This window comes from Ambystoma mexicanum, chromosome 9, assembly GCF_040938575.1.
Source record: "Ambystoma mexicanum isolate Mex_15411 chromosome 9, UKY_AmexF1_1, whole genome shotgun sequence".
Taxonomy (NCBI): Eukaryota; Metazoa; Chordata; class Amphibia; order Caudata; family Ambystomatidae; genus Ambystoma; species Ambystoma mexicanum.
The window spans coordinates 83,392,321-83,418,532 of NC_090931.1; the positions used below are offsets into that span (position 1 = coordinate 83,392,321).

Here is a 26,212-nt window from a genome sequence, read left to right on the forward strand (position 1 = left end):
CACCCTCCTGAAACTGCGGACTGTGCTGCCACTCTGGCACTGTTCTCCTCACAGCATACATAAATGCCTCATTTGCCTCAAGACTGGTTCCCCTTTGCCTCAAGGAAGCATGGGCACGGCCACTTCGGTTTAAAAAAAAAAAGAAAATTAAAAAAAACCTTCACTTGACCCGGCCTACAACACTTCCTTGAAACCAATTGCATCCTTGTTCTACGACAATCCGTTTTTTTTTCGCCCTGGTCATGGCACGGAATATGCTCTGTTTTGATATAAAAAAAATTAATCTAATGAGATTAAGGATGCAGGCAAGCCAGCACTTCTACTCCTCCTTGACTTGTCTGCTGCATGTAGTGGACCACAAAATGTTGTCATCACCTCAATTCTTCAGCTCACTTTTCCACCACAGCTTGGATCATGTCATTCTTGGAAGTAAGGGCCATGAGGGTCTTCTCAGATCAGGCTTGTGCTGTCCCGCCACTATCCATTGCGATGTCCCGCAGGGATCCTGTATCTCTCCCATTCTTGAACATTTTTACAAAGGCACTATTAGACATCCTGGACTCCATCGGCATAGCGTAGACCAACTATGTTGATGACGCCCAAGTCATCCTCCCACTCTCCAGTAACTACGAAACAGATGCCAGGGCCCTGAACATAGGCTACTCCACCATTCAGGCCTGGCTGGCAGCCAATTGGCTCTGCCTCAATGGTGACAAAACCTAAATCTCCCTGGCAGGTCCCCAGGAAACTCTCAAAAACTTGCACTACCTTCACAATTAACATACAGATCCCTGTCTCCCACTAAGCTGATTAACGCAGCCAAAACATTCCTAGCCACCAAAAACTGACCTTCGATCACCAGAGTGATAATAGGTTCCGGATTAGACTACTGTAAATGTCTTTTCGCCGGTGTCTCGGCTACAAACCTAATGAAACTCCAAATAATCCAAAACTCACTTCCAGCTGCCTTTAATGTTCCCAAAAGAGAACACCTCTGCAGGAAAACGGGAAGCCCATCGGCTTCCCATCAAAGAACGGGTCTTATTAAAAACCATCACTCACAATTGCATCACTCACACAGGCCCTCCCCTCCCCCCCGCACCCTCCAAAACCTTTGCTCCAAAGTAGTCGGAGCAGGCTCATCCAAACCCACCAGAACACCATACTCCCACCTACTCATAATCCCCAAAGTCAAAACACGCCACGGCAGGCGGTGCTAGCTTCCCCATTGTTGCTGCCAGGCAATGGAATTCCATGCCACTTACCCTCGGGAATGAACCTTCCCACCCTGCATTCCGCAAAGCCCTCGAAACCTGGTTGCTTGACTTACCTCTGCTCACTCGCTTTTTCTTTTTTCATGTGTACTCATGTTCTCTGTGACCAAATGAACTGTGTACACCTGATATTTTATTTATGTTCCACTATAACTAAGTAACGTACCTACCTCTAACAGCGCCGCAATGCCCACGGGCTGTTGTGCGCAATACAAATAAAAACATTAAAAAAGAAAATCACAATGTAGTCTGTACATTCCTTTGTGGGAATCACTGTACTTAAAAACCAGCCTGCATCACCTCCTGAGAACTTTAGCCTTGGTTGCTACCCCATAGCTACCATATAGAGAACCTTGATTGGGGTGCTCAGTGCCTCTGTGCCAACCATATAGAGGGCAGAAGTACAGATACTCCCCTCCAGTCTTTACATTCTTCCATGCGATTATTGTCCACTTTTTTACCTTGATTGGGATGAGAAGTAGCATTCCGGTTCTCACTTGAAATGTTCTTAAGGCTTTGTCTTGACTAGGAGGACTAGGAGCATTCCAGTAGTTATTCTCGCTCTCTTCGGTCCCCCTCCCGCGTCTCCTGTCTTTCCGGTTACCTGTATAACGTCACTGGGATCCTCAATTGACTTTTTTCTTCGTGTCAGAATGGCTTCTAGTCTTTCACAGTGCATCACAGACGCCTCCTCCGATGTTCACTCTAGTCTGTGACAAGTGTGGGACCAGTGTTCTTTATGGACCTACAGGTATACTGCATGTTAGCATTCACAACACCACTTTTCCTCCTCTGCGACTCAGGGCGCTCTTCAACACGTCCTCTCTTATTCAGTGTTCTGCGCCTTTTTCTTTATCCAATGCCTTTGGTCGGCTGTTTTGCCTGCTTCTCTCTCGTTGGATATGTGCTTCCAGCTGATTTGAAACTCCTGGGTTCTCTCTCGCTCCAGTGCCCCGCCTCTTAGTTCTGTGACATCCTCTGTGGATTTCCCCGATTCCTGGCTGAAGTCCTTAGTTTTTTTCAGATTCATAGTCTGTTACCAATGTTATTTTTTATTCATAACATGACAAGGAATGGACACACCGCATTTCCACCATGGAACACACAGAAAAAAAACATCCAAAAGGAAGCACTAGCATAGCTGCTGTAATAACCCATATTAGTTGACCTAATTGTTCCACATCCTGTATAAACCACACATTTAAACTGTTTGCCGGTACAATGAATATTCCCTGCCCTCTTCTCACTCTTCCCACTGCAAATCAGGTTCCAAAGACACATGTCTAAATTGAAATCCCACACACGCACCCATTGCTGGCTGCCGTGCAGACACATTCTTATGTTACTCCACATTATCATCAGAAACTCCTGCTTCTTTAATCATAAAGGACCTTAATGGAGCCCAATAGTCCCTCTGTCTGCTCCTACTAGGTAGTATAAATGCATAATACATTTCACGTCTGTTGTTCAAGCAGTTCAGCCGTTTGTGAACACTAGGTGCTCTTTGTTTCCCCCCAATGCCTTTACAATCAACCACCGTGACATAATGTAGGCCATACCCAATAGCTTTTTCTCAGCCCTGGATCCGGTACTCGGAGCATCTATTGCACTTGGCTGATCTATCGAGGTAATACCTCTGCAAATGCACTGGGGTGTAATACATCTGATGCAGAAACTTAGTGGCTAATTCGAAACCTGTTGCTCAGCGATAATCTGTGGGTCTTCATACATATTTTTCCATTGCGATTCTGAAAATTCCCTCCCCAGTGATGAAAATCCCCTCTTTCGTGACTACAACTTTATCAGCAACCTGGACTGTTTACTGATTATTCACGAATGCCTGTATGCTTTCCTTCTCTTTTAAATGTTACACATTTAAATGCATATTTTTTCAATCTGACGGCCGCAATTTCCGACTTATCAAGGTTTCACATCCACAATTCACATGACATCAGGCACCTTACTCATGCCTTCGATAGAAAGATGTCTTATAGAGACACTACCCTTCTTTGACACATGCGCAGGAACCGCTCAATAAAGTTTGGCCGCTTTTGAATAAATACAGCGCCCCCACGGTACGCATGCGCACAGCGGTTCTCCAGCGACCATTAGGTGACGCAGCTCCTTTTGCGCAGGTAAGACTCCCGCCGTCCTTGCACTGCTCTCTATCACGTATTCGAATCCAAAGGCTTGGATCACCACTCTCTAAAACTACTGCACCTCGCTAATATGTGCACTTTGTACTTTACGCCAATTTCACCGGCACTTTGACCGCCGTTTTCAGGCTCCTCCAGTTTAAGTGCGGGATGCACTGCCAAATGCCACCTACGAGCATCACAAAATGGTTTTCTCGTCTGTTTGTTTTTTCCATGCACCGTAGTCTTCACGGTGCATAAGACGATTGGTAATGCGCTGCCTGACTGCTGTATTGTTTTTTCGCCACCACAAGACACACTGTATGACTTAGCCGGCTAATACAATTTGTTTCTTTGCAGCAGGCACCTAGTGGCGTCTGCCGACATATAATGGGCACGGCCCTTTGACTATATCCTGCACTAAACCCCTCCATGACAATTATGGGTTGGTTTAATCCACTGAATAATTTTCCTATCTAGATCCTGTCATCTGACGTTCGCAGACTGCTTTCCAGCCGCATTATTTACTAGCAACTGGTCCCAATAAGACTCCAGCCATGGCGTTCACTAATTTGAACTTGGTAGGTTCACTTCCTTGCAGCATTTTCCCATTTCTTGGCATCACCCGACCACCCAAAACTAACACAGCCTTTTAACCTTTAGGTGGACGCCCACCACTTTTAACAGCGTCCTCGCCACGATCAAATGCCCTGAAGACAGTTCAGTACCACATAGCAGCGCTGCTCAACTCTATTCAGCCACTGCCCTTTTGTCATCAACATACCGAACCAGAAACACCAACCAGTGTATCGATAATGTTGGCGTATTGCTACTTTAAGCAATACATGAAATGAACTGTCACTTTGCTTACTAATCCCCCAATATGCAGACTACTATGTACTCCATAATGCATATTTCTCGTGCTACGCACATGTCGATTTGTGTGAATATGTCCTTGTGTTAGTTCAAATAAAACCTTTTTTTGATATTCCTGTATCTCAGTGATCTCTCTTGAGCTAGCAGCCATCTAGCTCCACTGCAACTACTTGGTGACCTCCTGTCACATCCATGACTAGGGTAGCCTTTGACTCTACGCCCTTCTTACAGGTATGCTTTGAGGGGGCACCACGTGAAGCCTCCCCCTAGGTATTTGCCTCGAGCGACCGCTGTCAACGGCAACACTTCTTAGATCAATGTATTCTTAATCCAGTGAGTTCTGCAAAGATCCTGTGTAGCAGTGGTCATAAGTTGTGATTGGGGCTTTTGACATATAAGAGCATGTCATTGGTGTGAAGAGAAATGGTCGAGACGTGACTACATTTTAACCCCCCTGTGAACTAATTATCTTATTCATCCCAGTTTTCCTTAGTTTCCTTTCATAGACATTACGAAGGTATTTGGTTGACAATAACAAATCGTGTTTTTCTTGTCTTCCTTCATAAGCTGTTATTGAAGACGGAGTATTGGGTGTCACGGTACTTGCCCCCAGACATCAGGAACAGACCAACCTGCCCAGGGTACTGGCACCCATGGGGACCTTTAAGACCCCAAAGGATTCCATAAGGGCTTCCTGGACTTGGTCCTGGCGCCGTTGGCGCCAGGCTCATGCTGCCATCACAAATAAGGCAGGTTTCAAAGGGAGAGAACCACGTGCAGACCAATCTGAGGCAGGCTGAAGGGACTACTTTACCTGAGGGACTAATTGCTAGGGTGTGGTTGAGGGACTACTTTACTTGGGAACTACTTCTTGAAAGCTATATAAACCACGCCCTCAGAACCGAACACGCTTTGCGTTATTCTGCACTCCTGCAGCGTAATGCTCACTGTGTCAACTTCAGGCCTGTCTTCAGCCACGCCCGTCCTGTTCTTCACAGGGTACCTGCAAAGGAAGGAAGAGAGGAGAAAACAGAATAAGGTTGTTACCTGATGCTCCATCTTGATCGCTCTGGAGTTTCTGTACTTCTGAGCTGTTAAGGAAAAGACCTCAGGTTAGCCACGCAGACCACGTAAACTACATTGCTATCCTGCGCAACGCTAATACTCACCAGAGGGCTGCTCATCCCAGCGATCCATCGAAGCACCATCACTGGATCGCTGCTCCAGAGCTGCCGCACCTGTTAAACACAAAGAAAACATCAGATTAGCTGCGCATTGGGGAAAGGCCTCATTGGACATTTAACTCTTAGGCAGAGCTACTACTAACCTGAAGGCTGCAAAGGTACTACCACGCGACCTCCGCCCTGGAGATACAGCACCTGCACAATACAAAAGAAACAGCAGGTTAGTTACACAGAAGATCAATACTGCATGTAAAGACTTATCACATAGTGCTGGTGTGAAACTTACCTTGGAATCCAGCTCAATGTTCCTGGGAAGAATTCCGTGTATCTTTTCGCACCAAGGGGAAACCTGTAAGAAAGAGGCACAGAAGTGAACTTTTGGCAACTTGAACTCTAAAGCAATCCATACCATTGGTATGAAGACTTACCCCATTGAGTCACTGTTGTCTGGAACTCTGCAGGATCAGTGAAGTAACTAGATCCTTGAACTATGTACCTCTGCATAGAGTCGCAGGATGGAGAGTCTGCCATTCATACCGCAAAGGAGAGACATAGCAGAGGGGTGCACAGGAAGGCCACGGGAGGCGGGAGTTGGCCCTCCTGTTTACGGTTCGGTAACATTTCGTTTAATCTTCTAGGCAAACCTGTTTTAGTGACAGAAGCGGGAATCGGTGGGGGCATGAGGAGCCATTCAGCATCGGACCGTCCGGTTCCGTTAGGCGCCCCTGTGGAGACCAGGTGGGCTTAACATTGGGACTGTGAGGGAGTTCCATGCAGGAACGGAAGTCATTGTTCCCAGTGGGGGAGTTTCTCCTGGTGAGCTCCCGCTTGCCTCTACCTCTAGGGAGGGTATTGCGTAGTGGTCTAACCTCACAGGGAAAGGCTCCTCCTAGGGGTAAGTGACAGAATTCCTCAATTCGTTAAAGCGGTTTAAGATGGGCACAAAACGTGCAATGAGTAAAAATCAATCCAAGGAACAAAAATGAGTGCACAATGTTGCAAGCATAACAAATAGTTTCAGCTGGGAATAAAAGATGAGCTTCATTCAACACATAATTAACTCGCACTATATATGGAAAGAAGACCTATCATTTTGACATTGTTTCAACCACGTGAATCCTTGTGCATTTATTGGTTCACAATTTAAATCTTTTACACAAGTCTATACATTAATGCCCTGTATTGGCTCAAGCCTTCCCCCTTGTGACCAGACCAATACCATCCATCTAATCATGACCTAATGTCTCAATGTACTGAAGTCTCACGTTGTCATTGGTTGAATTTGGTGATAAAATGTGTTTCTCGCAAACCCCTTCTCCATTGGTTGTGGGGTCTCATGGTGTGCTTCACCACTTATTCTCGACCAATCCCAGTGCATTGCTGACAGTGTGACATTTAAGAAATCAATAATGGATCCTTTTCCCATGTGACCAGAACTGTTGGCATCGCCTGATGATTCTCACCCTTGCAACTGTACAACAAACAGTTTGATTTGCGATTTTACATTGGGCTCATGTTGCACTATCGTTCTTCTTCCCTTGGGACTCAACCTCATGATGAACACTAGTCAACACTACTTGTGTGGAGAATAGGTATTTTGATGTGTGTGCTTTTAGTTTTCTTTGGATTTTCTGGAGAGCATTAATTTGGGAGGCGGGGGCAGGAGTGTTTCTCGCCCCACCTCTTCTTACCCCATCATTCCTCTGTGTTGATCATGTTCTTATTTCCTTCTTCAGTCATGCTTCCTAGTTCACCTGTTTATTTGTTAACCATGCTCCCAGCTACCTTAGCTTCATTCTAAGTGACCATTTCCCCCCCTGGGGGTAGTGTGTTCATAATCTGATCTGTTCTCCCTGGCTCTAATTCAGCATTAGTGTTTGGACCGACCCGTGTCCATCGCTTACTTAAACTTGCAACATGTAATTGTATTATACTTGTATGTCCCATCCCCTTTCCTCCATCCTTGTATGGTTCCCAACATGGGGACGGTACCGGAAACTTTGGCAGCAGAAAATTGAACTTCCCCTTTAAACTTAGTAATAGCGCACGGGCCATGGCCTCGGGTGACAGAATGCCCTGTTGAGGCCCTGCCCTTCGGCGCCTCACATCGGTCCCTTTTTCCACATACTGTCGAAACTGGCAGCCAGTGCAGAGACTTCTTTTTTAGCTTTCCACTTGTTCCCTGACTCTTTTTTCCAATTCTTATTTCACTTCCCTTGAGTGCCTCACCTCCCCGGCACATGTCGACTGCAGGAGGCAGCACAAGATGTGCCTCGTGTGACTGTTCGTTACCGGCCTCGGACCCCCATGCACTCTGCCTTGATTGCTTGGGGGCCACACTACCGATGGGACTCGTGTTCGGCCTACAGCGCTCTGTCATAGTGGAGGGGGATCTTCCCACACTTCTCCGCCACACCTTAAGGATTTTGTTTCCAAGACCTCTCGTCAAGAAAAGGTAGGCCCTCTGTTCAGCAAGGCTCCCCAGCACAACTCCTTCACCTGCGGTTCCCTGGGATCGGGTTCCGCGGATTCAGGTTCTGGGAGCCCCAAGGCCTCTAAGGCTATCGGCTCCTAAGCCAAAGGGCCCGGGAACTCATCTGGGCGGTCCGAGGACAGACCTGAGGCCTTCCATGCTACTGGCTCCCAAGCCAGGGATGTGGGCCCTACCAGGCTATCCTCGGAAGGATGATCGGGCTTGTCTTATTAATCTACTCCAGGGGCTAAGGGATAGTAGAGTGCAGACTCCAAGAGTCTGTCCTCTGCTAGATCCAGCACGGCTACCAGCACAGGTGTCGAGGGCTCCCAGCCTACTGGAGCTTGCTCAAATGACATGAATAAGGGCGTTGCAACCACCGGCCATCCGGCTGAGGGCAAAAAGCCTACCAGAGGGATCTCTGAGGTTGATACATCTGCTTCGGGTGCAAGACCCGAGCTGTATAGTCTAGTGTCGCCGGCCTCTCTTGGCTCAGGGCCGTCGCACCCTCCTGCCCAGGACGTGGCCCAAAACTTCAAAATGGCGGAGTGGCATGTGGCGGAGCCTGCCGGCACGTGGCCATCTTGGATCTGGCTCAGGGCCCACCAGTGCTTTCACCCACCTAATGGATTTTGTAGGATGATCACAGCCCCCATCTCTCCAGAAGCGCCAGCGGAGCCGACGGTGCAGGTTTCTGGCCCCCTCAGGGCTACATCTACCCATAACAGCCATACAGCTACACGCACCATGCGCCTCAGCAATTTTACTAGGCGCTGAGGCTAGGCGCCTCGGAGGGCAGGGCCCATAGGGATTCAGCGGCTTGTGAGGACCACTTCTTTGAGCACTTCCTCCTCCTCATGCGTTCCCCTCAGATGAAGGGGCTCCTGAAGGACATTGTGAAGGTCATCCCGCAGGGGGCACCGCCCTGGCCCCCTCTAGGTACTGCTCCTGCTCCTCCTGGTTCCACTTCCTCCACCCGTTCAGGCCCCAGCGGTTGTCCCCCGCCACCTCCCTCCTGTACCACCCATGCCTCCCACTCAACGGCCATTTGACCTGTCTGCGGCTTTGGGGGGCAGGTGAGTGCTCCGCTGACACCTGTGTCCTAGGGCCCAGATTTCCCTCGGTCTGTAATGAGTGGGTGGAGGGGGGGGTGTGATGGCGACGATGACAATGATGAGGCCCAGGACGATGAGCTCTCTGCATCCTTTAAGGCCTTTCATGACTGCCTTTAGGGCCATTGAAATTCTTGGGGGAGAGGAGGGTCCCTCTGCACGAGGAATCCCCCCAGGAGTTGGGTGTGCTAGCTGAGGTCTCTGCCAAAATATCATGATCCTGGTCTGGCATTGCCCTCGAGAAGGATGTCCTGCAAGTGGCGCAGAAGATCTGGGAGAAGCCCATGGCCGACACCCAAATGAACAAGAAGTTGGAAGCGGGTTTAGGCTGACAGACGGGGAGCAAATCCTCCTTGCCTCCTACTTGCAGCCCATTCTTCTATGGTGGTTGTGGCCTCATATTCTAAACCATCGTCTTCCATGAAAGCCACCTCCAGTTGCCTCTCCGAGACAAAGTCCTTGGGGAAAGCGCTGTTATGCCATCTCAGGACTGCATCTGCGTGAAGACAGCGTGGACACCCTCTTGGCTGCAGCTAATGAGATGCTGTGGCAGCAGCTCTGAATTTCTGCCCAAACTCTCTTCGACAAGCAAGCTTGTCTGGCAGATACCTGTGCTATTGCGCAGGACCTCATGAAGTCCTTGGTCTTCGACATAGCCAGCAGAGGGCTGTGCCTTGGGGTCGAGATGAGGACAACAGCATGGATGCATGCCCCAAAGTTTTCATCTGACGTGCAGGAGTGGGTCCTGCATGTGCTCTTTGAGGGTGTAAACCTTCATTTGTCCACTGATGACGAATTGACAAAGAAGAAAACCTCCACTCAAACCGGCAAGTTCTTGGCCCTCCTGACAAAACCATGTCAAATTCCTTCACTCAATCCCAGGGTAGGACTGAGTTCATGCCCCCTGCTTTCTCTGGCTTCAAGGGGTTCCAAGACCGCGGGACATGGAGGCCTGACGGGTCACCCAGCGACAACCGGAGGAAGCAGCAGAGTGTCGCACTAGTTTTTCCGTTCTCCCTCCTCTACTGCCAAGAATCAGTGGCATCCAGGACGGGAACACCGCTAGTCTGTGGGGATCCGTATGGCTTTGTTCCAGGATACCTAGAAGTCTCTTCAGCAACCCGTGAATCCTCTCGGTCGTCTCCATGGGCTTCAGTCTTTTTCTTCCTATACCACCTCCATCCTCTCCTCCGCTTCATCAGGCTCTTTTACGGAAGGTCCTTTCGCTCTTGGAGATGCAGGCTATACAACCGGTTACTCTTGTAGACACGGGCTTTGGTTACTATTCTAGGATTTTTGTGGTACCCAAGAACAACCAGGCTGGCCTGAGGGTAGTCCTGGACCTGCCATTTCTAAAACTGTCTTGCTGTGTGCAGGGCACTGAATGTGTTCCCTGGACCTCAAGGATGCATACCTGAATGTACCCATATATCAACTGCATCAGAGGTTTCTGTGGTTCACAATTGTCATACCACTTTCAGTACATGGTGCTGCCCTTCGGCCTGAACTCAGCCCCTCGTGTCTCACGAAGTTGATGAACACAGTGGCAGGCCTTCTCCGCTTCGATGGCCATCATCTATATCCTTACTTGGACGACTGGTTGGTGAGGGTGGGGTCACTCCAATGGGTGGTACGCTCCCGCCAGGGACTGGAGGATACCCTTTGTCAGAGTTTCTCTCTTCGCCCTTCCCCCCTCAACTGGAGGGAATCACAGTTGTGCCCATCTCAGGAACTGGTCTTTCTAGGGGTGCGTTGGAACACTACCTACGCTCAAGAGGCTTCTATCCCTCCGCAAGGCAGTTGGGTACTTTTTGGCCAACACGACCACATCGGCATGGTGGTTCCAGCACATTTTGGCCCTGATGGCCTCCTGCGTGCTCACTATACAGCATGTCTGCCTCAAGATGAGGCGTCTCTACCTCCAACTGGCGGCCAATTCGGATCAGGAGGTGGGTCTCAGTCAGACAGGATCCCTAAACCGCCGCTCCTTCTGCCCGATCTTTGCTGGTGGCTGATGGATGGCAATGTTTCAGTGGGAGAGCCCTTCACCCGACGGGAGCCTACCCTGGTGGTGACGATGGACTCCTCTCTTTCAGGCTAGGGGGCTGCTCTGGAGGGCTATGCAATTCATGGAGCATGGTACAGGACAGAAGCCCTCCTACATATCGATCTGCCTGAGCTCAGGGCAGTTGGCTTGGCTCTCAATGCATTTTTGCCCCTCCTCAGGGCCAAGTCAGTTTGGATCAAGGTGGACAATTCTACTATGATGTTTACAAGAGCAAGTAAAGTGGCACCTCCCCATACCCCCTCCTCTGCATGGAGCGGTTTCGATCGGAGTGGGCCCTGACAGAGGCGATTTGGATTCTGGCAGTCCACCTGCCTGTGACAGCAATGCAGAAGCGGATCAGCTGAGTCGTTCGGGGTTCAACACCTACGAGTGGGAGTTGCACAACTACTGCTTATTGGCCCTGTTCCAGCTTTGGGGGTTCACTGACCTAATTTGTTCGCATCTCCCCGGAATGCCAAGTGCCTCCAGTTTGTCTCATGGGCAGGTTGGGGGTCGCTGGTAGATGCCTTCCCGGTCTTTTTGTAACAGCCGCAGGTGTTATTCTTTCCCGCCCACCCCTCTGCTCCAACTGACTCTCTGCAAGTTCCAGGCCTCAGTGGGCTGCAGCCTCATCCAGGTTGCCCCCACTGGCCTTCCAAACCCTGGTTTTCAGAGCTGCTGCAGTTGTTCTCCCGGGGTCCCGTCCATCTTCCGATCCCCAGCAGGGGTTTCCTGACACAGCGGGGTGGGGAATTGGAACACCCAGACCCTGCCAAGCTGAGCCTGGTTCCTGATCAGCCAAGGCTTCAGCATGCTCAATTTTCTGATTACTGGGACATCATTCAGCAGGCCTGGAGGCCCTCAACTCTGTCCCAGTATAAGAGCAAAAGGACTAGGTTCTGCCATTGGGGTCGCGAAAGTGGTCTGGAACCTGTCACCTGTCCTCTGGATGACCTACTGGCCTTTTCTGCACACCTGGCTCGCTCGGGAGTTTAAGTGGATACTTGCTGCACAGATTTGGTGGCTATTGGGGATTCCTCTGAGCGTGTGTTTTCGGCAGCCAACCCGGTGGTTAAGGTCCACCTTAAGGGGTTGTCTTGCCTTTTTCCTCCAGTGTATGGGCCTCATCCGGTCTGGGACCTCAATGTGGTTCTTGCAGCTTTTAAACGCAAACCTTTCGATTCGATCACCTCTGTGGACATCTGCTTGGTAAGGCTAAAAACGGTGTTGTTGGTGGCCCTCACTTCTGCACGCAGAGTTAGTGAGCTGCAGGCATTGCCTTCATGCAAGCCCTTCACCACGTTTCACAACAGGGTTGTCTTGTGTACTCACCCAAACTTCCTACCCAAGGTGGTCTCGCCGTTCCATCTGAATCAAGAGATCTTCCTTCCGGTGTTCTTACTGAACCCAGAGTCGGAGGCAGAGAGGGCCCTACATTTCTTGGGCCTCAAAAGGGTTAAGTTTTTTCTCTCTTGGTTGAAATCCATCAGGAAGTCGGAGGCATTGTTTGTGCCTTTTTGAGGGCTCTGCCCCCAGCTCCCAGGCTTCCATTGCTGGTTGGATGGTTAAGGCGATTTCGGGGGCGTACACGGACATGGGCAAACCTATTCCTGATGGGATTCATGCCCATGCGGTCAGAGCTAAGGCCACAGCCAGCGCATTTCAGAGACCTGCTGCTTGGGATGTCATCAGCAAGGCTGCTACTTGGGCCACACAGTCAGCCTAATGTAGGCATTCCTCGCTGGACACCAGCTCCAGGTGTGATGCAGAGTTCAGTCAGGCGGTTCTGAAGAACCTTTTCGCTTCATCCTAGATATGAGGCAGGTTGTCTCAGCTCCACCCTATGTTCTTGTTCGTTGGAATCACTCACATGGATGCAGGAAATGGTATCCAAGCGTCCCAACCACATGGATGGAGGAAAGGGTATCCAAGCATCTAATGTGTTCAAAGGGGACCGAGGTGAGGCACCGGAGGGAGGGCCTTGGTGGGGTGTTCCCGTGCCCCGTGTGCTCTACTAAATTTAAAGGTGAAGCTCATTTATTCGCTGTCAAAGTTCCAGTACTGTCCCCATGTTGGGGGATTAACAAACCCAAGGTGGGAACCTCAACTTTCACTGGTACCTAGAGGTAGAAACATATAATATAACAGAATTGTACCAGGAGGACGAGAGAGACTAAAGAAGGTGGGCAGAAGAATGTGAAACTCAAGTCATGTTCATTTTATTTAGATTTGTCTAAAAAACATATAGAAACATTGACATTTAATTCTTAAACTTTTTACTAATCCTGCATCCATATTGCCTTTGCTGATTCCCTCTCCCTCCCTCTTTGGTAACCATCCCCTTCATCCGATGAAGTATCGGAAAAAGTGACTTTTTTTCGAATCCGTGTACCCAAGGTATTATCTGGATCTCTCAATTGGTTGGACCTTGGTAATCCACATGTAAATATGGATATGCCACCTCTTTAGAGAAATTTTTCACATCCTTAATCAATTTCTCCATCTTCTTGGAGGTGGTAATTTTAATGAAATCTGTCACTTGATTCTCAGTTAGTTCCAACTTGTCTTTAATATTCAAAATGGTATTGTCTGCCTTAAATGCCAGTTCGGCTTTTTGAATCTCTTCCCCAACAGCCATGCTCTTTTTTAGCGCTGTGTTTATAGTAAGTAACAGCCAGTCCCTACTACACTTCGTTCCTATGCCGGAGAACGCATTTTTGTATTCAGCGTCATCCACAAATAAACGGGGCTCGTTACGAACGAGTAATCCCGTAGGAATGATATTCTTCTTTAAATATTCTGTTAGAAGGTGACTGTGCATTTCCGTTCTAAATTTCTTTTTCTTTAAACGTAAAATACTATCACTGGTTATATTTGGATAATCCCCAGTCACATTGTCTAACTGCAGTTTGTCAAAAAATGAAGGGATCTTAATGGCCTCCGCTAACTGTTCTTCACTAAATGACACTGAATCAGAAGCAGACATAATGCGAACGGGGTACCAAGGAGGGCAAACGCCGTCCAACAATGAGTGGACTGAACCTAAACGCAGGGAGGAAAAAGCTTCTGTAAAGTCACAAAGGAGTAAGACCAAAGGGCCCTGTTCCCCACACAGCAAAGTGCTGCACTTAACCAACAAACTCAAGGTGGGAACCTCAACTTTCACTGGTACCTAGAGGTAGAAACATATAATATAACAGAATTGTACCAGGACGACGAGAGAGACTAAAGAAGGTGGTACAATATCAATCTTCTTTGTAATAAAGGCTTCCCAGTTGGTTAATAGAATGTTGCTATTGTTCATCCAATCCTGATGAAGACACACCTAATATGTCGAGTCGAAACTATTAACCAACTGGGAAGCCTTTATTACAAAGAAGATTGATATTGTTAGGCACCAATAGTCGATATTTTATCTGGAATGAACTATTATCAACAATGTTAAGATGTGATTCACTAACAACACAATGAAAGAAGTAGATTAATGAAATGACTAGTTGTAACTTCTTAGTACCTTTTAGACACTATATTAGTGAATGAGTGTATGGATGCATGATTAGTAAAAAGTTTTTTAAGAATTAATTAAATGTCAATGTTTCTATATGTTTTTAGACAAAATAAAATGAACATAATGACTTGAGTTTCACATTCTTCTGCCCACCTTCTTTAGTCTCTTGTCGTCCTGGTACAATTCTGTTATATCCCATGTTGGGGGACACCCGCAAGGATGGAGGAAAGGGGACTATGGAATATTAGTACTCTAGTCACTACAGTGAGTAACTCTAATGTATTTCTCGCTTGAGGCCTGAGAATTGCACCCTTTTTCCTGACCAATCCCTGCATTGCTCTAAACTGTCTTCTGAAGGCACTGGCCTTGTTCGTGCACTGTCTAAAATGGACATAAATTAAGGGTGTTTTTTATTCTAACATATTTTATTGAAACTCTGATCAACATAGAAGAATAACTTCATATGACTTCAAAGAAAACAGCATGGCATCAATTTCGGTTTTGTAAGTGAATAACTGTAATGCGTCATACAGCCGTACAATCATTGGGAGGAACTGGAGGGGAGAGAGGTGAAGAAGAGACGATAGAAGAGAGGAGCAAGATGGAAGAAAAAAAAACACTAGAGTAAAACATTGCCGACAGTACCGTCTTTAGCTTAAGCATGATGGACTTGGCTGTTGGGTTACCCTTAATGGAATCATGGCTTTGTGAGGTGCTTTAAGAGCAGTGGCTGAAAGAACATCTGCTCTTGGTCCACCACATATTCCAGAAAGGGCCCCCATATACTTGAGAACTTGGGCAACATTCCTTCCGCTAACGCTGTGAGTTTTTCCATTCCCAGTAGTTCCCACACCTTCACCCACTAGTAAGGAGATATGTGGACCCTCCACTAGCTTCCAAAAGCTTGCTCAGGTAATTCAGGCTGCCATAAACAGTTGGGAGGTTAGTTTGGCTCTAGCCCCTAACATTGGAAAGGACCCATTGTCTGGGACATCCCCCAGTAGTAAGACCCATGGGTCCATGGGGACGAGGGTGCCCGTGGTGTCTTTAATTTTAGAGTGTACCTCTAACCAGAAAGATTGTATTACTGGGCAGTGCCACTACATATGCGCAAGGTCTCCCCGTTCCTCACATGCGTGCCATATCCTCTGCCAAGATTCCGCTGGAATCTCCTCACCCAGCTTTTTTTCCCATGCTACCATGTAGGAGTTTCTCCTCCGGCGTGGCACTTTCTAGAAGCCTATAGCATGCGGCTAATCTGTGTCTCTTTTGCCCCTCTAGTATTTTAAGTTCTATCCCTGATGGGGGCCTGGATGCTGCTTCAAGTACGGCAATATTAGTCCCCCAGTGACACAGTTGGATATAATGAAAGTGCTCTGATTCGGGCAGATTACATTTCTCCTTGCATTCCATAAAGGTCAGGCGGCCACAGTCACCGTAGAGATCCCGCAATCTCAGGGGTTCACCCAATGTCAAGTGTTGGAAGGCGCTAGGTTGTAGGCCTGGGGTTAAAGCAGGGTCTTGGGCAATTGGTGATTTTGGGCCCATGCCTGATTTAAATCCCTTCAGAGAGTGCAGGCTTTATCCCAGGTCCAGAGTGTTGCTAAAGTGGTAGTCAAGATGGTGCCTCGCTGATGGCGTTATTGACCCAGAAAAGCACTATGGGGCCATAAACCATTAGGCTATAATAGCGGCACTTTGGAGACAGTGATGCAGGGGCAGTTTGTCATGACCACTGTGAGGGGGCACAAGTTGTGCCACAAGCAAGCTCCCACCAGAACCCTGAGGGCCTTAAAACCACTGCAAAAGGGCTCCTGGAGCAAGTCTTATCGCCTTTTGCACCAGGCTCATATGTAGGAAGGAAGGGCTGTTCAAACTAGGTCCCATTTATGTACATGGGCCTATAAATCCAACATGGAAGCACCCACGCAGTCTAGTTCTAAGAACCAAGCCCATGTGGTCTTGTGTTTTGGGTGTGGCAGGCCTGGAACTACTTTCCCTGGGCTATATACACCACACCCTGACTGCAGAACATGCTTCGAGTTATTCTGCATCCAGCAGCGTGACGCTCACCTTATCCAGCTCCTGGTCTTCAGCATCTTCCTGTAATCCTACAAAAACTAGATTATTCTGTTTTACCTGAGAAAACAGCATCCAGCTCTCAGCATCTCAACTGGGCTGCAATCTGTGGAAACCAAGAGAAGAAGAAACATCACTCACCTTTGAGTACTAGCTTAAGGACTTCCGGCGAACCGCTACCACAGCTGCTGTTCGAACATTGCGACCTGCAATAACGAGAAGGGGAAAAACAATATTAGAATGCGCGCTTCCAAAACATTGAACTCCAAAAGTCTTACCTGAATTCCATCACGCTACGCCATGCTTCCATCCGGAGCACCACAGCAACATCTGCAAAGGAAAAGGGACATATTCAGGTTCGCTTTCAATATTAAACAACCGCACAGCGCTGTACTACCTTAACAGATTCCGGGGGCCTGTTTTTCATCGCGCTCATCTACTCGCCTCACCACAGCGGCCTGTGAGGAGAAGTGGAAGAAAACACAGGTTAGCTTCAAAAGACAATAAAGGCGCTGCGCGCTTTCTCTTACCTAGAAACATGCCTCTTCATCCGGCACGCCAGCATCAAGACCTTCGCACCCGAAAAGGAGATAGAGATGAACGAATTCCCACCATAAACAGAACAAAGACTTACAATTAACAAACCTACCTGCCTACGAGCAGATTCGGGGTCACAGCGGGCCTGGGCACAAGGAAGGCGTACTGCACCAGTGAAGCAACTCTGGCAGCTTGCCAAAAAACGTCAAGCGCCCCTGCAGAAGAAACGCAGGACGGATAGCTCACCCTACAAATAACTAAGCTTTATTATTCAGCACTGGGCAACTACACATCCAGGGTTCTAGATCTCAGAGCCTTCCAGACACCTCCGGGGATATCAGGTGAGCGTAACAGTTTTTGTGCGAGGAAGCTTTAGCAGTTGCTGCTTTTGCAATAGAGAAAAGTTTTACAATTGTGATTGGGTGTTCAGTCAGTGTATGTGGAACATTCTTTGCCATTTTGGAAAGGTCAGAAATCTACTCTGACTACGCAAAGATCTTCGGCATATGAGATCATAATTTCCAACAGTGAACCCTGCCACCTTTTTAACGGACATGCCTACTACAGAGGAGGGGGGAGGACGACATTCCCAAAGCTAGGGACTGTTAAGCGGCTTCACTTCAACACTACAGCTAAGCCAAAGCCTAGTCTGGGATGCTGAGGGAAACCCTTATTGATATATTTGTAGGTCCAGTTCATGTACTCTGGATGACAACCCTTATATAACACCCCTCTCTTAGAATCCCACTGACCCCACTGAGCCAAGAAGTAGGTCTGTTTTGCAATTTAAAAGGTTTATTTGAGAAATATAACAATATTTCTGATGTTTGTTAATCTGCTTAGAATCACATGCTGTGCATAGGTCCGACATCCAGTGGTCACTGCGGAGTGTTGCATTTTGTTTTTCGTAGTCGAAAAGGGGACGTCGACAAGGCGTGTATGAAACACTATCCCTATAGTGACGTGCGTTGTACCCACAATCCCTCACGCGTCGAGGTCCCTCAGATTGTTTTTTTCCGCCCAGCTTCTGGTCGCCTTCACGCGGAGCTCCTCGAGAGACATTGCAACTCCTCGACCTTTGGTCGTTTTTTCTCATAATATTAATAATCCCTCCCTCGACGCAGTTGTAAGCTGTTCTCCGCCGAAAAGAATCTTCGACGGAGGGTCGAGCGGAGGAAATCCTTCGGCGCTGCCGAACACGTGGCCTGGCCTCGCAGGCCATATACAGTAGGGAGAGTGGGGTCGTGGGACATCTCTGGGTCTTTTCTGAGAATGCCTTTCCCTTTCCCCTTCCTTTCCCTTGGGGTGCTTATCGCGATTTATTGCCTCGGCTATGGAGAGGACACCATTTAGGTTTTGCCCGCTTTGCAAAGGCAAATTTACTTGGAAGGACAAGCATTCACGGTGTAACCGCTGCTTGCCCCTCGATCACAAGGAGGAAGGTTGCGCGGCTTGTCGGCTTCTTAAGCCTAAAACTCTAAAAGACCGTAGGGTTAAAAGGTGGGCGGCCTACGCGATGTCGAAGGCCGAAGGTTCACCCGCCGCTGCTACCACCGACAGTGACGAGGAACGCGATAACACGACCTCCGCTACGGAAGTCGAAACCCCCTCTAAGGAGCGCTTGCGCGCTTCGTCGTCTGTCCCCGGCCCCGACGGGCTTGGCTCACGCCCTGCTTATGGGGATGAACACCCCGGCGACACTGACGCACACAAAGACTCACATAAGCACACAACCCACAGCTCTTCTTCGTCTAAGACGAAAAGAGCTTCGGCGCCCAAGGAGACTCAGGTTCCACCTGCGGCCTCCTCGGACCGTTCGGGTTCGAAGCCCCTCTCGCAACCGCAGCCGCGACCAGCGACTGGGCTTTCGGCAAATAAGGGCGCCGCCCCCAAACCATCGGCCGGCGCGCATCAACAGAAGGCGCATACCGACGTAGAACGTTCGACACCCATAGCGTCGAAAACGCAAGCTGCCGCCGACAAACGAGTCGCCGAAAGCTTGGCGAGGATCGCTGTAGCCGACGCCCAGAAGCGTACGCCGAAGAACACGTCGAGTGCTACGCATAAGTCGAAAGACACGCCGAAAGAGCCCGAAGAAAGGCAGGGACTACCCCCTTCAGTCGGGGGGTCACCCAGCACACCTGAAGGTTTTTCGGAGGGCGACGGGACACTTTCCTTGACGCTTTGGGAGAGGTCGAGCCGTTTCCAGTTAGATGACTCTAATTTTCCCCCGCCAGACCGCTCTGGGGTACCCCATGAAACCAGGGAAAGACTCCACCTCTGTATGGAGAGGATGGAAAGATTTATGAATACCCAGACCTCTCAAACTCCCAAGAGGACTAGAGAAGGGCCTCAGGAGGACCCCAGGGCCAAAAATCCGAGGCTAGTCGATCCCCAGGTGGACACAGCCTCAGACTTCCATAACGTATACGACCTCACTGGGGAGGAAGTATACTTGGAGGAGGAGGATGATTTCATAGACTATCAAGTAGGACAGAACCGGGAGGAATGTCTGGAAGACACGCCAGACATTATAGAAGAAGGCTTCCGAGAAGACACTGAAGAAGGACCTTCGCACCCCTGGCAATCCCCATCAGTGTATTCCGACACTGATGTCCTAGACCTAAATCCTCCTGACAATTCACCGGTTAGGAACACGTCTCCGATTGACGATCAGCCCACTTTCAATGCACTGTTGCGCAGAGCAGCAGCACATTTCGAACTGGACACTGGGGAGCTCTCTCCAGAATTAGACTTTGTGGAAAAAGTAATTAAAGAGAAACCTCCGGTCAGCCAGACCATTCCCCTCCTAGCTTCAGTGAAGAGAAGAATCATCCCTTCGCTGGCCACTCCCGCATTGATCAGAGGGGTCAATCCAAGAATTGAAAAACTTTTCACTCCTTCTCCCTCAGACCCGCTCTACATTAGGGGACATTCCATTCCGGATTCCCTAGTAGTATCTAATACTAGAAAGAGGGCAGGGGTACCACTTTCCACCAGTGAGGCACCCCCTGACAAGGAGGGCAAAAGGCTATATGCCCTTGCAAAAAGAGTAACTTCCTCGGCTGCCTTCTCAGCAAGAATTGCGAACAACAATTCTTTGCTTGCTAGCTATGCAGACGCGCAGTGGGCCAAACTGCGCAAGGACGCCGAGGAAGCACCGGAGCCTTTACGTACACGCCTACTTTCAACTATTGGCGAAGGAACCCAGGTCAACCAGAGCATTGTAAAAAACTCTCTGGACGCGGCAGAAACAGCGGGACGTTCCCTGGTGCAGGGAATACTCCTAAAACGCCATGTATGGCTGCGCAACTCAGGGTTTAAACCAGAGACACAGGCGTCTTTAATAAATAAACCTGTGGAAGACTCTAACCTATTCGGAAAAGCGGTGGATGAAGCTCTAGAGATGGCGAAAAAAGAGTTCGATACTATCAAGACTCTTGACCAAATCTCTAAGCCCACTACCAGACGCGGCTATGGCAACAAACGCTTTTTTCGTGGCCAACAACAACAACAAAGTCAGCATCAACAATACCCTGCCACCAATTACCAGACCAATAGTGGGCAGTACAGCCAAAGAGGCCAACGCCGGGGTAAGGGGAGAGGTCGGGGATCCACCCCCAGAGGCTCCCAAGCCCCCAACATCTCCAAGTGACGCGAAGATTCGCGTCCCCTCCCATGCAACACCGGTCGGGGGCCGGATAACATCCTTTCTTCCTGCATGGGAGGAGATAACGTCAGACCGTTGGGTACTTTCCACCGTAGCCCACGGATACTGTATCGAATTCAACAGTTCCCCATCCTACAGACCCCCGAGGGGACGTCGCATGACACCGGAACATCTTGCCATCCTTCTCCAAGAAGTACAACAACTGCTGGAAAAAGGAGCCATAGAGGTCGTGCCTCTATCTCAGGTAACGGAAGGTATTTATTCAGTGTACTTCCTTGTACCCAAAAAGGATCTAACCATGCGCCCTGTATTAGATCTGCGCCCAGCGAACAAGTTTATCAAACCCCAAAAGTTTCGTATGGTAACCTTACAGGAAGTGATCCCACTGCTTTCTCAGGGAGATTACATGACAACATTAGACATGAAAGATGCATACTTTCATATTTTAATGTTGCCAGCGCACAGAAAATACCTCAGGTTCATGATAGAGGGCAAACACTACCAGTTCAAAGTGCTACCCTTCGGAATAGCATCAGCACCAAGGGTATTCACGAAGGTGCTGGCAGTGGCAGCGGCCCACCTGCGCAGGTTGTCCATCCCAGTTTACCCTTACCTCGACGACTGGCTCATAACAGGGGATTCTTACGAAACATGCTTCTCCAATACCCAAAAGACGGTAGACCTTTTGTTCCAGTTGGGCTTCTCCATCAACAAAAAGAAGTCCAGTTTAGACCCCAGTCAAATCAAGCAATTCCTAGGGGCTCTAATTCAAACAAAGGACGGCCTCGTCTTCCCCTCCAAAGAGAGGGTCCAAAACATGCTGTTTCAAATCCCTCAATATGTGACCGGTCGAGAGGTGACGGTACGCAAAGCAATGCGCTTGCTAGGAATGATGGCGTCGTGTATTTATTTGGTACCTCACGCGCGCCTGCGCATGCGCCCAATGCAAGAGTGGCTCAACAGCCAGTGGTGTCAGGCCAGCGGACTATGGGAGGATCCAGTTGTGGTCTCGCAAGCCTTGGTTCTCTCGCTACGGTGGTGGACAAAGGAAAACATGGAAAAAGGGAAACCCTTTGCCACACCCGCGGCGGAAGCCACTCTAACCACAGACGCATCCCTCACAGGATGGGGGGGCGCACCTATCCCATCAGACTGCTCACGGAGTGTGGACTCCGAACGTAGCATCCAAACACATAAATCTACTGGAGCTACTAGCTGTGTTCAAGGCGGAAAGAGCCTTCCAGGAACACCTACAAGGCAAAACGGTAATGGTCCTTACAGACAGCACTACAGCCATGTACTACATCAACAAGCAAGGGGGCACCCACTCTCCAGGCCTGTCCAGACTGGCCCAGAATATATGGAAGTGGGCTCTCAAACAGGACATGTTCCTACTATCACTACATGTACCCGGGGAACTCAATCTGCTGGCAGACAGTCTCAGCAGAGATTTCCCCCTGCCCGAAGAGTACGAATGGCGCCTGCACGAAGACATCGTCTTCGACGTCTTCACACAATGGGGATTCCCAGAAATAGACCTCTTCGCAACCCTGGAAAACTCACACTGCCTAAGTTACGCCTCCAGGTACCCCCAGAACCAATCCAAGGGAAACGGTCTGTCGATGCAATGGTCAGGGAAATTTGTTTACGCTTTTCCCCCGACTCCCCTTCTCAACAAAGTGGTGCACAAGATGCACCAGGAACAAGTGACCATGATACTAGTGGCCCCAATGTGGGCACGACAACCATGGTTCGCTCACTTGATGGAGATGTCTCTATCCCCCCCAGTAAAACTCCCCTGCCCGTACAACATGCTGTCTCAGGACAAGGGCAGGACTCTGCATCCATGCCCCCAGAACATGAACTTAGCAGCTTGGCTCCTGAGATCATAGAGTTCGGACATCTCCAACTCCCGCAAAGATGCATGGACATCCTCAGGGAAGCCAGAAAACCGAACACTCGCCACTGCTATTCTAGCAAGTGGAAAAGATTTGTCATCTGGTGCAGGAGTAAAAGCATCAACCCTATTGACTGCTCTCCCACACATGTGGTCCTATACCTGACCCACCTATTGGATTCAGGTCTAGTGTTTAACTCCATTAAAGTCCACCTAGCTGCACTTTCTGCATACACCACTTCCCAACTCAAAGTGTCGTGGTGGAGGATCCCTGTTATAAAAGCCTTCATGGAGGGAGTAAAGAGAATACACCCCCCGATAGCTGACCCAGCTCCCGGATGGGACATTAATGTGGTACTCACCAGACTCATGGGCTCTCCATTCGAACCCATGCACAAAGCATCTCTTAAACACCTCACGCTTAAGACTGCTTTTTTTAATAGCTATCACCTCCATCAGGAGAGTAAGTGAACTTCAGGCTCTTTCTATTCTAGACCCCTTCGTTACAGTTCACAAAGATAAAGTGGTTCTACGGACTCACCCTAGGTTTGCTCCGAAATTTATTTCTAAATTCCACGTAAACCAATCTATAGAACTACCAACGTTCTTTCAAAATCCTTCCAATTTGGGAGAAAGGACTCTGCACACACTAGATGTACGCAGAGCGGTCATGTTCTACATGGAAAGAACCAGACCATTGAGGAAGACTAATCAGTTCTTCGTCTCGGTGGCAGCAGGAAGAGAAGGAGATGCGGTTTCAAAATCCACTATTTCTAGATGGATTGTTCAATGCATCACTCTCTGCTATACTCTTGCTAAGAGAGAACTGCCCTTTAGGCCAAGAGCACACTCTACTCGAGGCACGGGGGCATCCATAGCATTCATTGCAAATGTTCCCCTTGAGTCCATCTGCAAAGCGGCTACCTGGAGTTCGGTGCACACCTTTACAAAACACTACTGTCTAGATACACACTCTAGATCTGACTCCCAGGTGGGACAGGCAGTATTACGACACCTTTTCTCTACTGTTCCTTCTCATAACCCACCGCCAACTCCGGGTACTGCTCGCTAGTCTATGCACAGCATGTGATTCTAAGCAGATTAACAAACATCAGAAGAGAATGCATTACTTACCGTAAAAGCATTTCTGATGGTTGTATCTGCTTAGATTCACATGCGCCCACCCTTCCTCCCCGCTCGGATGGAAGGAACATAGACTTCCTTTATATATCTCTCTTTTCTGTACTCACTCACGTCTAGAAGGCTCCCTCAGGGCAGAAAAATACAAACAGAGGGACCTCGACGCGTGAGGGATTGTGGGTACAACGCACGTCACTATAGGGATAGTGTTTCAGACACGCCTTGTCGACGTCCCCTTTTCGACTACGAAAAACAAAATGCAATACTCCGCAGTGACCACTGGATGTCGGACCTATGCACAGCATGTGAATCTAAGCAGATACAACCATCAGAAATGCTTTTACGGTAAGTAATGCATTCTCATATCTATCACACTTTTATAATTTAATATTGGATATCACACTTAAAATATGACAGTGATCAACAATGGATAATGTTCTACTGGCAAACTGATTTGGTTACTTAGAAGTAGTATAGAGGATGAGGTAGCTGAAATGCTTTATGGTTTCAAGGAAATGCAAGGTGGAATAAATGCAGTACAGAAAATAAACTGATATGGTTTCACAAGAGATGATATGTTCACTTTTCCCCTGGTGGCAATTCACCCACCCCCTATATGCAATGCAAGGAGATGGAAGTAACACACAGTCTTCAGGAATACAATAAAATACAATACGGAATTCAGTAACCCCCCCCCCCCAGCAAGCTTAGACAACCGGTATGCTTTTTAAAACACGGGCAAGAGTGCTTTGTAATGTGGTGGCAAGGAAGTGAAAACTGCTAAAATTGCTTTTAATTCCCTATAGGAGGTTCAGGGTGAGTGGTAGACACTTTGAATCAGTTCAGGTCAGCCCTAACAATGGTTCAGGGATGGTTATTAGGTTGCAAACGAATTTTAGCAGTTCAGGCAAAAGCGGCTATCTTTTTACAGACGACGAAATCAGGCCAAATCGCGGTAAATTTTGTGAGTGCGTAAATCGTTATTGAGGTGAAAGTATAAGGACAGATGACAGGATTTCTAGGAGGCAGTTCTACTTAGGTTAAAATAGTTTGGATTAGATTATTGTAAACTAAGAGATTGGTTTTGCACAGTGAGTACTCGCACTATATTTTTAAATAAGCCGTCAAGTTCTGGTCAGGTTGGACGGACTTCAGAACCACCCGCCGGAAGTCCCGGCTATCTGGGTCAGCTCTGCTCTCTGGGTCTGTCAAGCACCGGTTCTGGTCTCTCTGGTCTCTGGAGGTTGATGGATTTGAAGTCTGGAGTCTCCCGGCAAAGCGTCCCGCAAGAAAGTGGAAAGTGAATGTCCTATCTGTCCTATCTGTCCTGCACTGTCTGCTTTTATGTGTTTTAAAAAGTGGGTGGAGAGGCTAGCATCACTAAGCCTGCCCCTCTCTTTATTTGATAGGTCAATAGATTCTTTGGTCCCTGATTTGGGAAGGGATAGTGTGTCAGAGTGATGTCATTTTTATGACCTGCAGAAATGACACTCCCCTGGTCAGTGTGCACACAAATCTATTCCTGATCCAAATACATATTTCCCAGGTACACAGTTGTTTGACATCACATACACACATCATATATTACTAAAGATAGTCCCTGTGTTCCGACTCTAGCGTTTCTAGGAGCTTGCATTCAAAAATGGCAACTTATTTTCGATTTTAGTGGGTTTTGCAACATTGGTTTTTCATCAAAAATTATACAAAGGTACATTTCCCTTCCACATATATCCCAGTAACTTTCCATGTCTCTAGCTTAAATACAGTGTATACAATATTCATAATTAGCGGGGTTTTGCCCCCAGAACATGGTACAAATCGGAGTTTGTACTCAAATCGTGAGGGCATTTTCCATACTAAGACTCTCAAAGTTGTACATTCCTGTCATTTGGTTACAATAAGTTATCACTGTTTCTATAAAATATATATTTGTTGCAATTCAACTCCCCAAAGTGTTTGGGTCCGCCTCCAGAAGTCTGGGTGGGTCAGTGATCACATGTCTCTCCTTGCTGGCAGAGGGCTGTTGACAGGAAACACTCAAAATTAACATACCCCATTCAACTGAAAGGTGCTATTGTCTCTCTCCTCCAGGCTGAAGGGGAAACCCCCTCCCTCTCACTCAGAAGGGCCATGTGATATCCTGCCTCCTGAGTCTCTGGGGTGTTAAGAGTTCTCAGCCTCTTGGCCTCTGGGAACAGCAGGTGGCTAAGATTTTCAATTAACCAACAAGCTTTGAAGTCCCTGCCCCTCTTGCAACTCCTAAATACAGTTTCCCTGTCA

The 26,212-nt window shown here is 48.4% G+C and overlaps 1 protein-coding gene across 4 annotated transcripts in view; it reads left to right on the forward strand.

Annotated features, from left to right (window-relative positions):
* DDX25 (DEAD-box helicase 25) overlaps nt 1–26,212 on the forward strand; it is a 1,022,381-nt gene that overhangs the window by 971,210 nt on the left and 24,959 nt on the right. For 2 of the 4 annotated variants that reach the window (XM_069617287.1, XM_069617289.1), the window contains one exon: nt 14,772–14,873. The exons of the other annotated variants lie outside the window; for them this stretch is intronic. In XM_069617287.1, coding sequence (XP_069473388.1) covers nt 14,772–14,857 — 86 coding nt within the window. In that variant the 3' untranslated portion in view covers nt 14,858–14,873. The remainder of the gene's footprint in view (nt 1–14,771; nt 14,874–26,212) is intronic. 4 annotated transcript variants of the gene reach the window in all.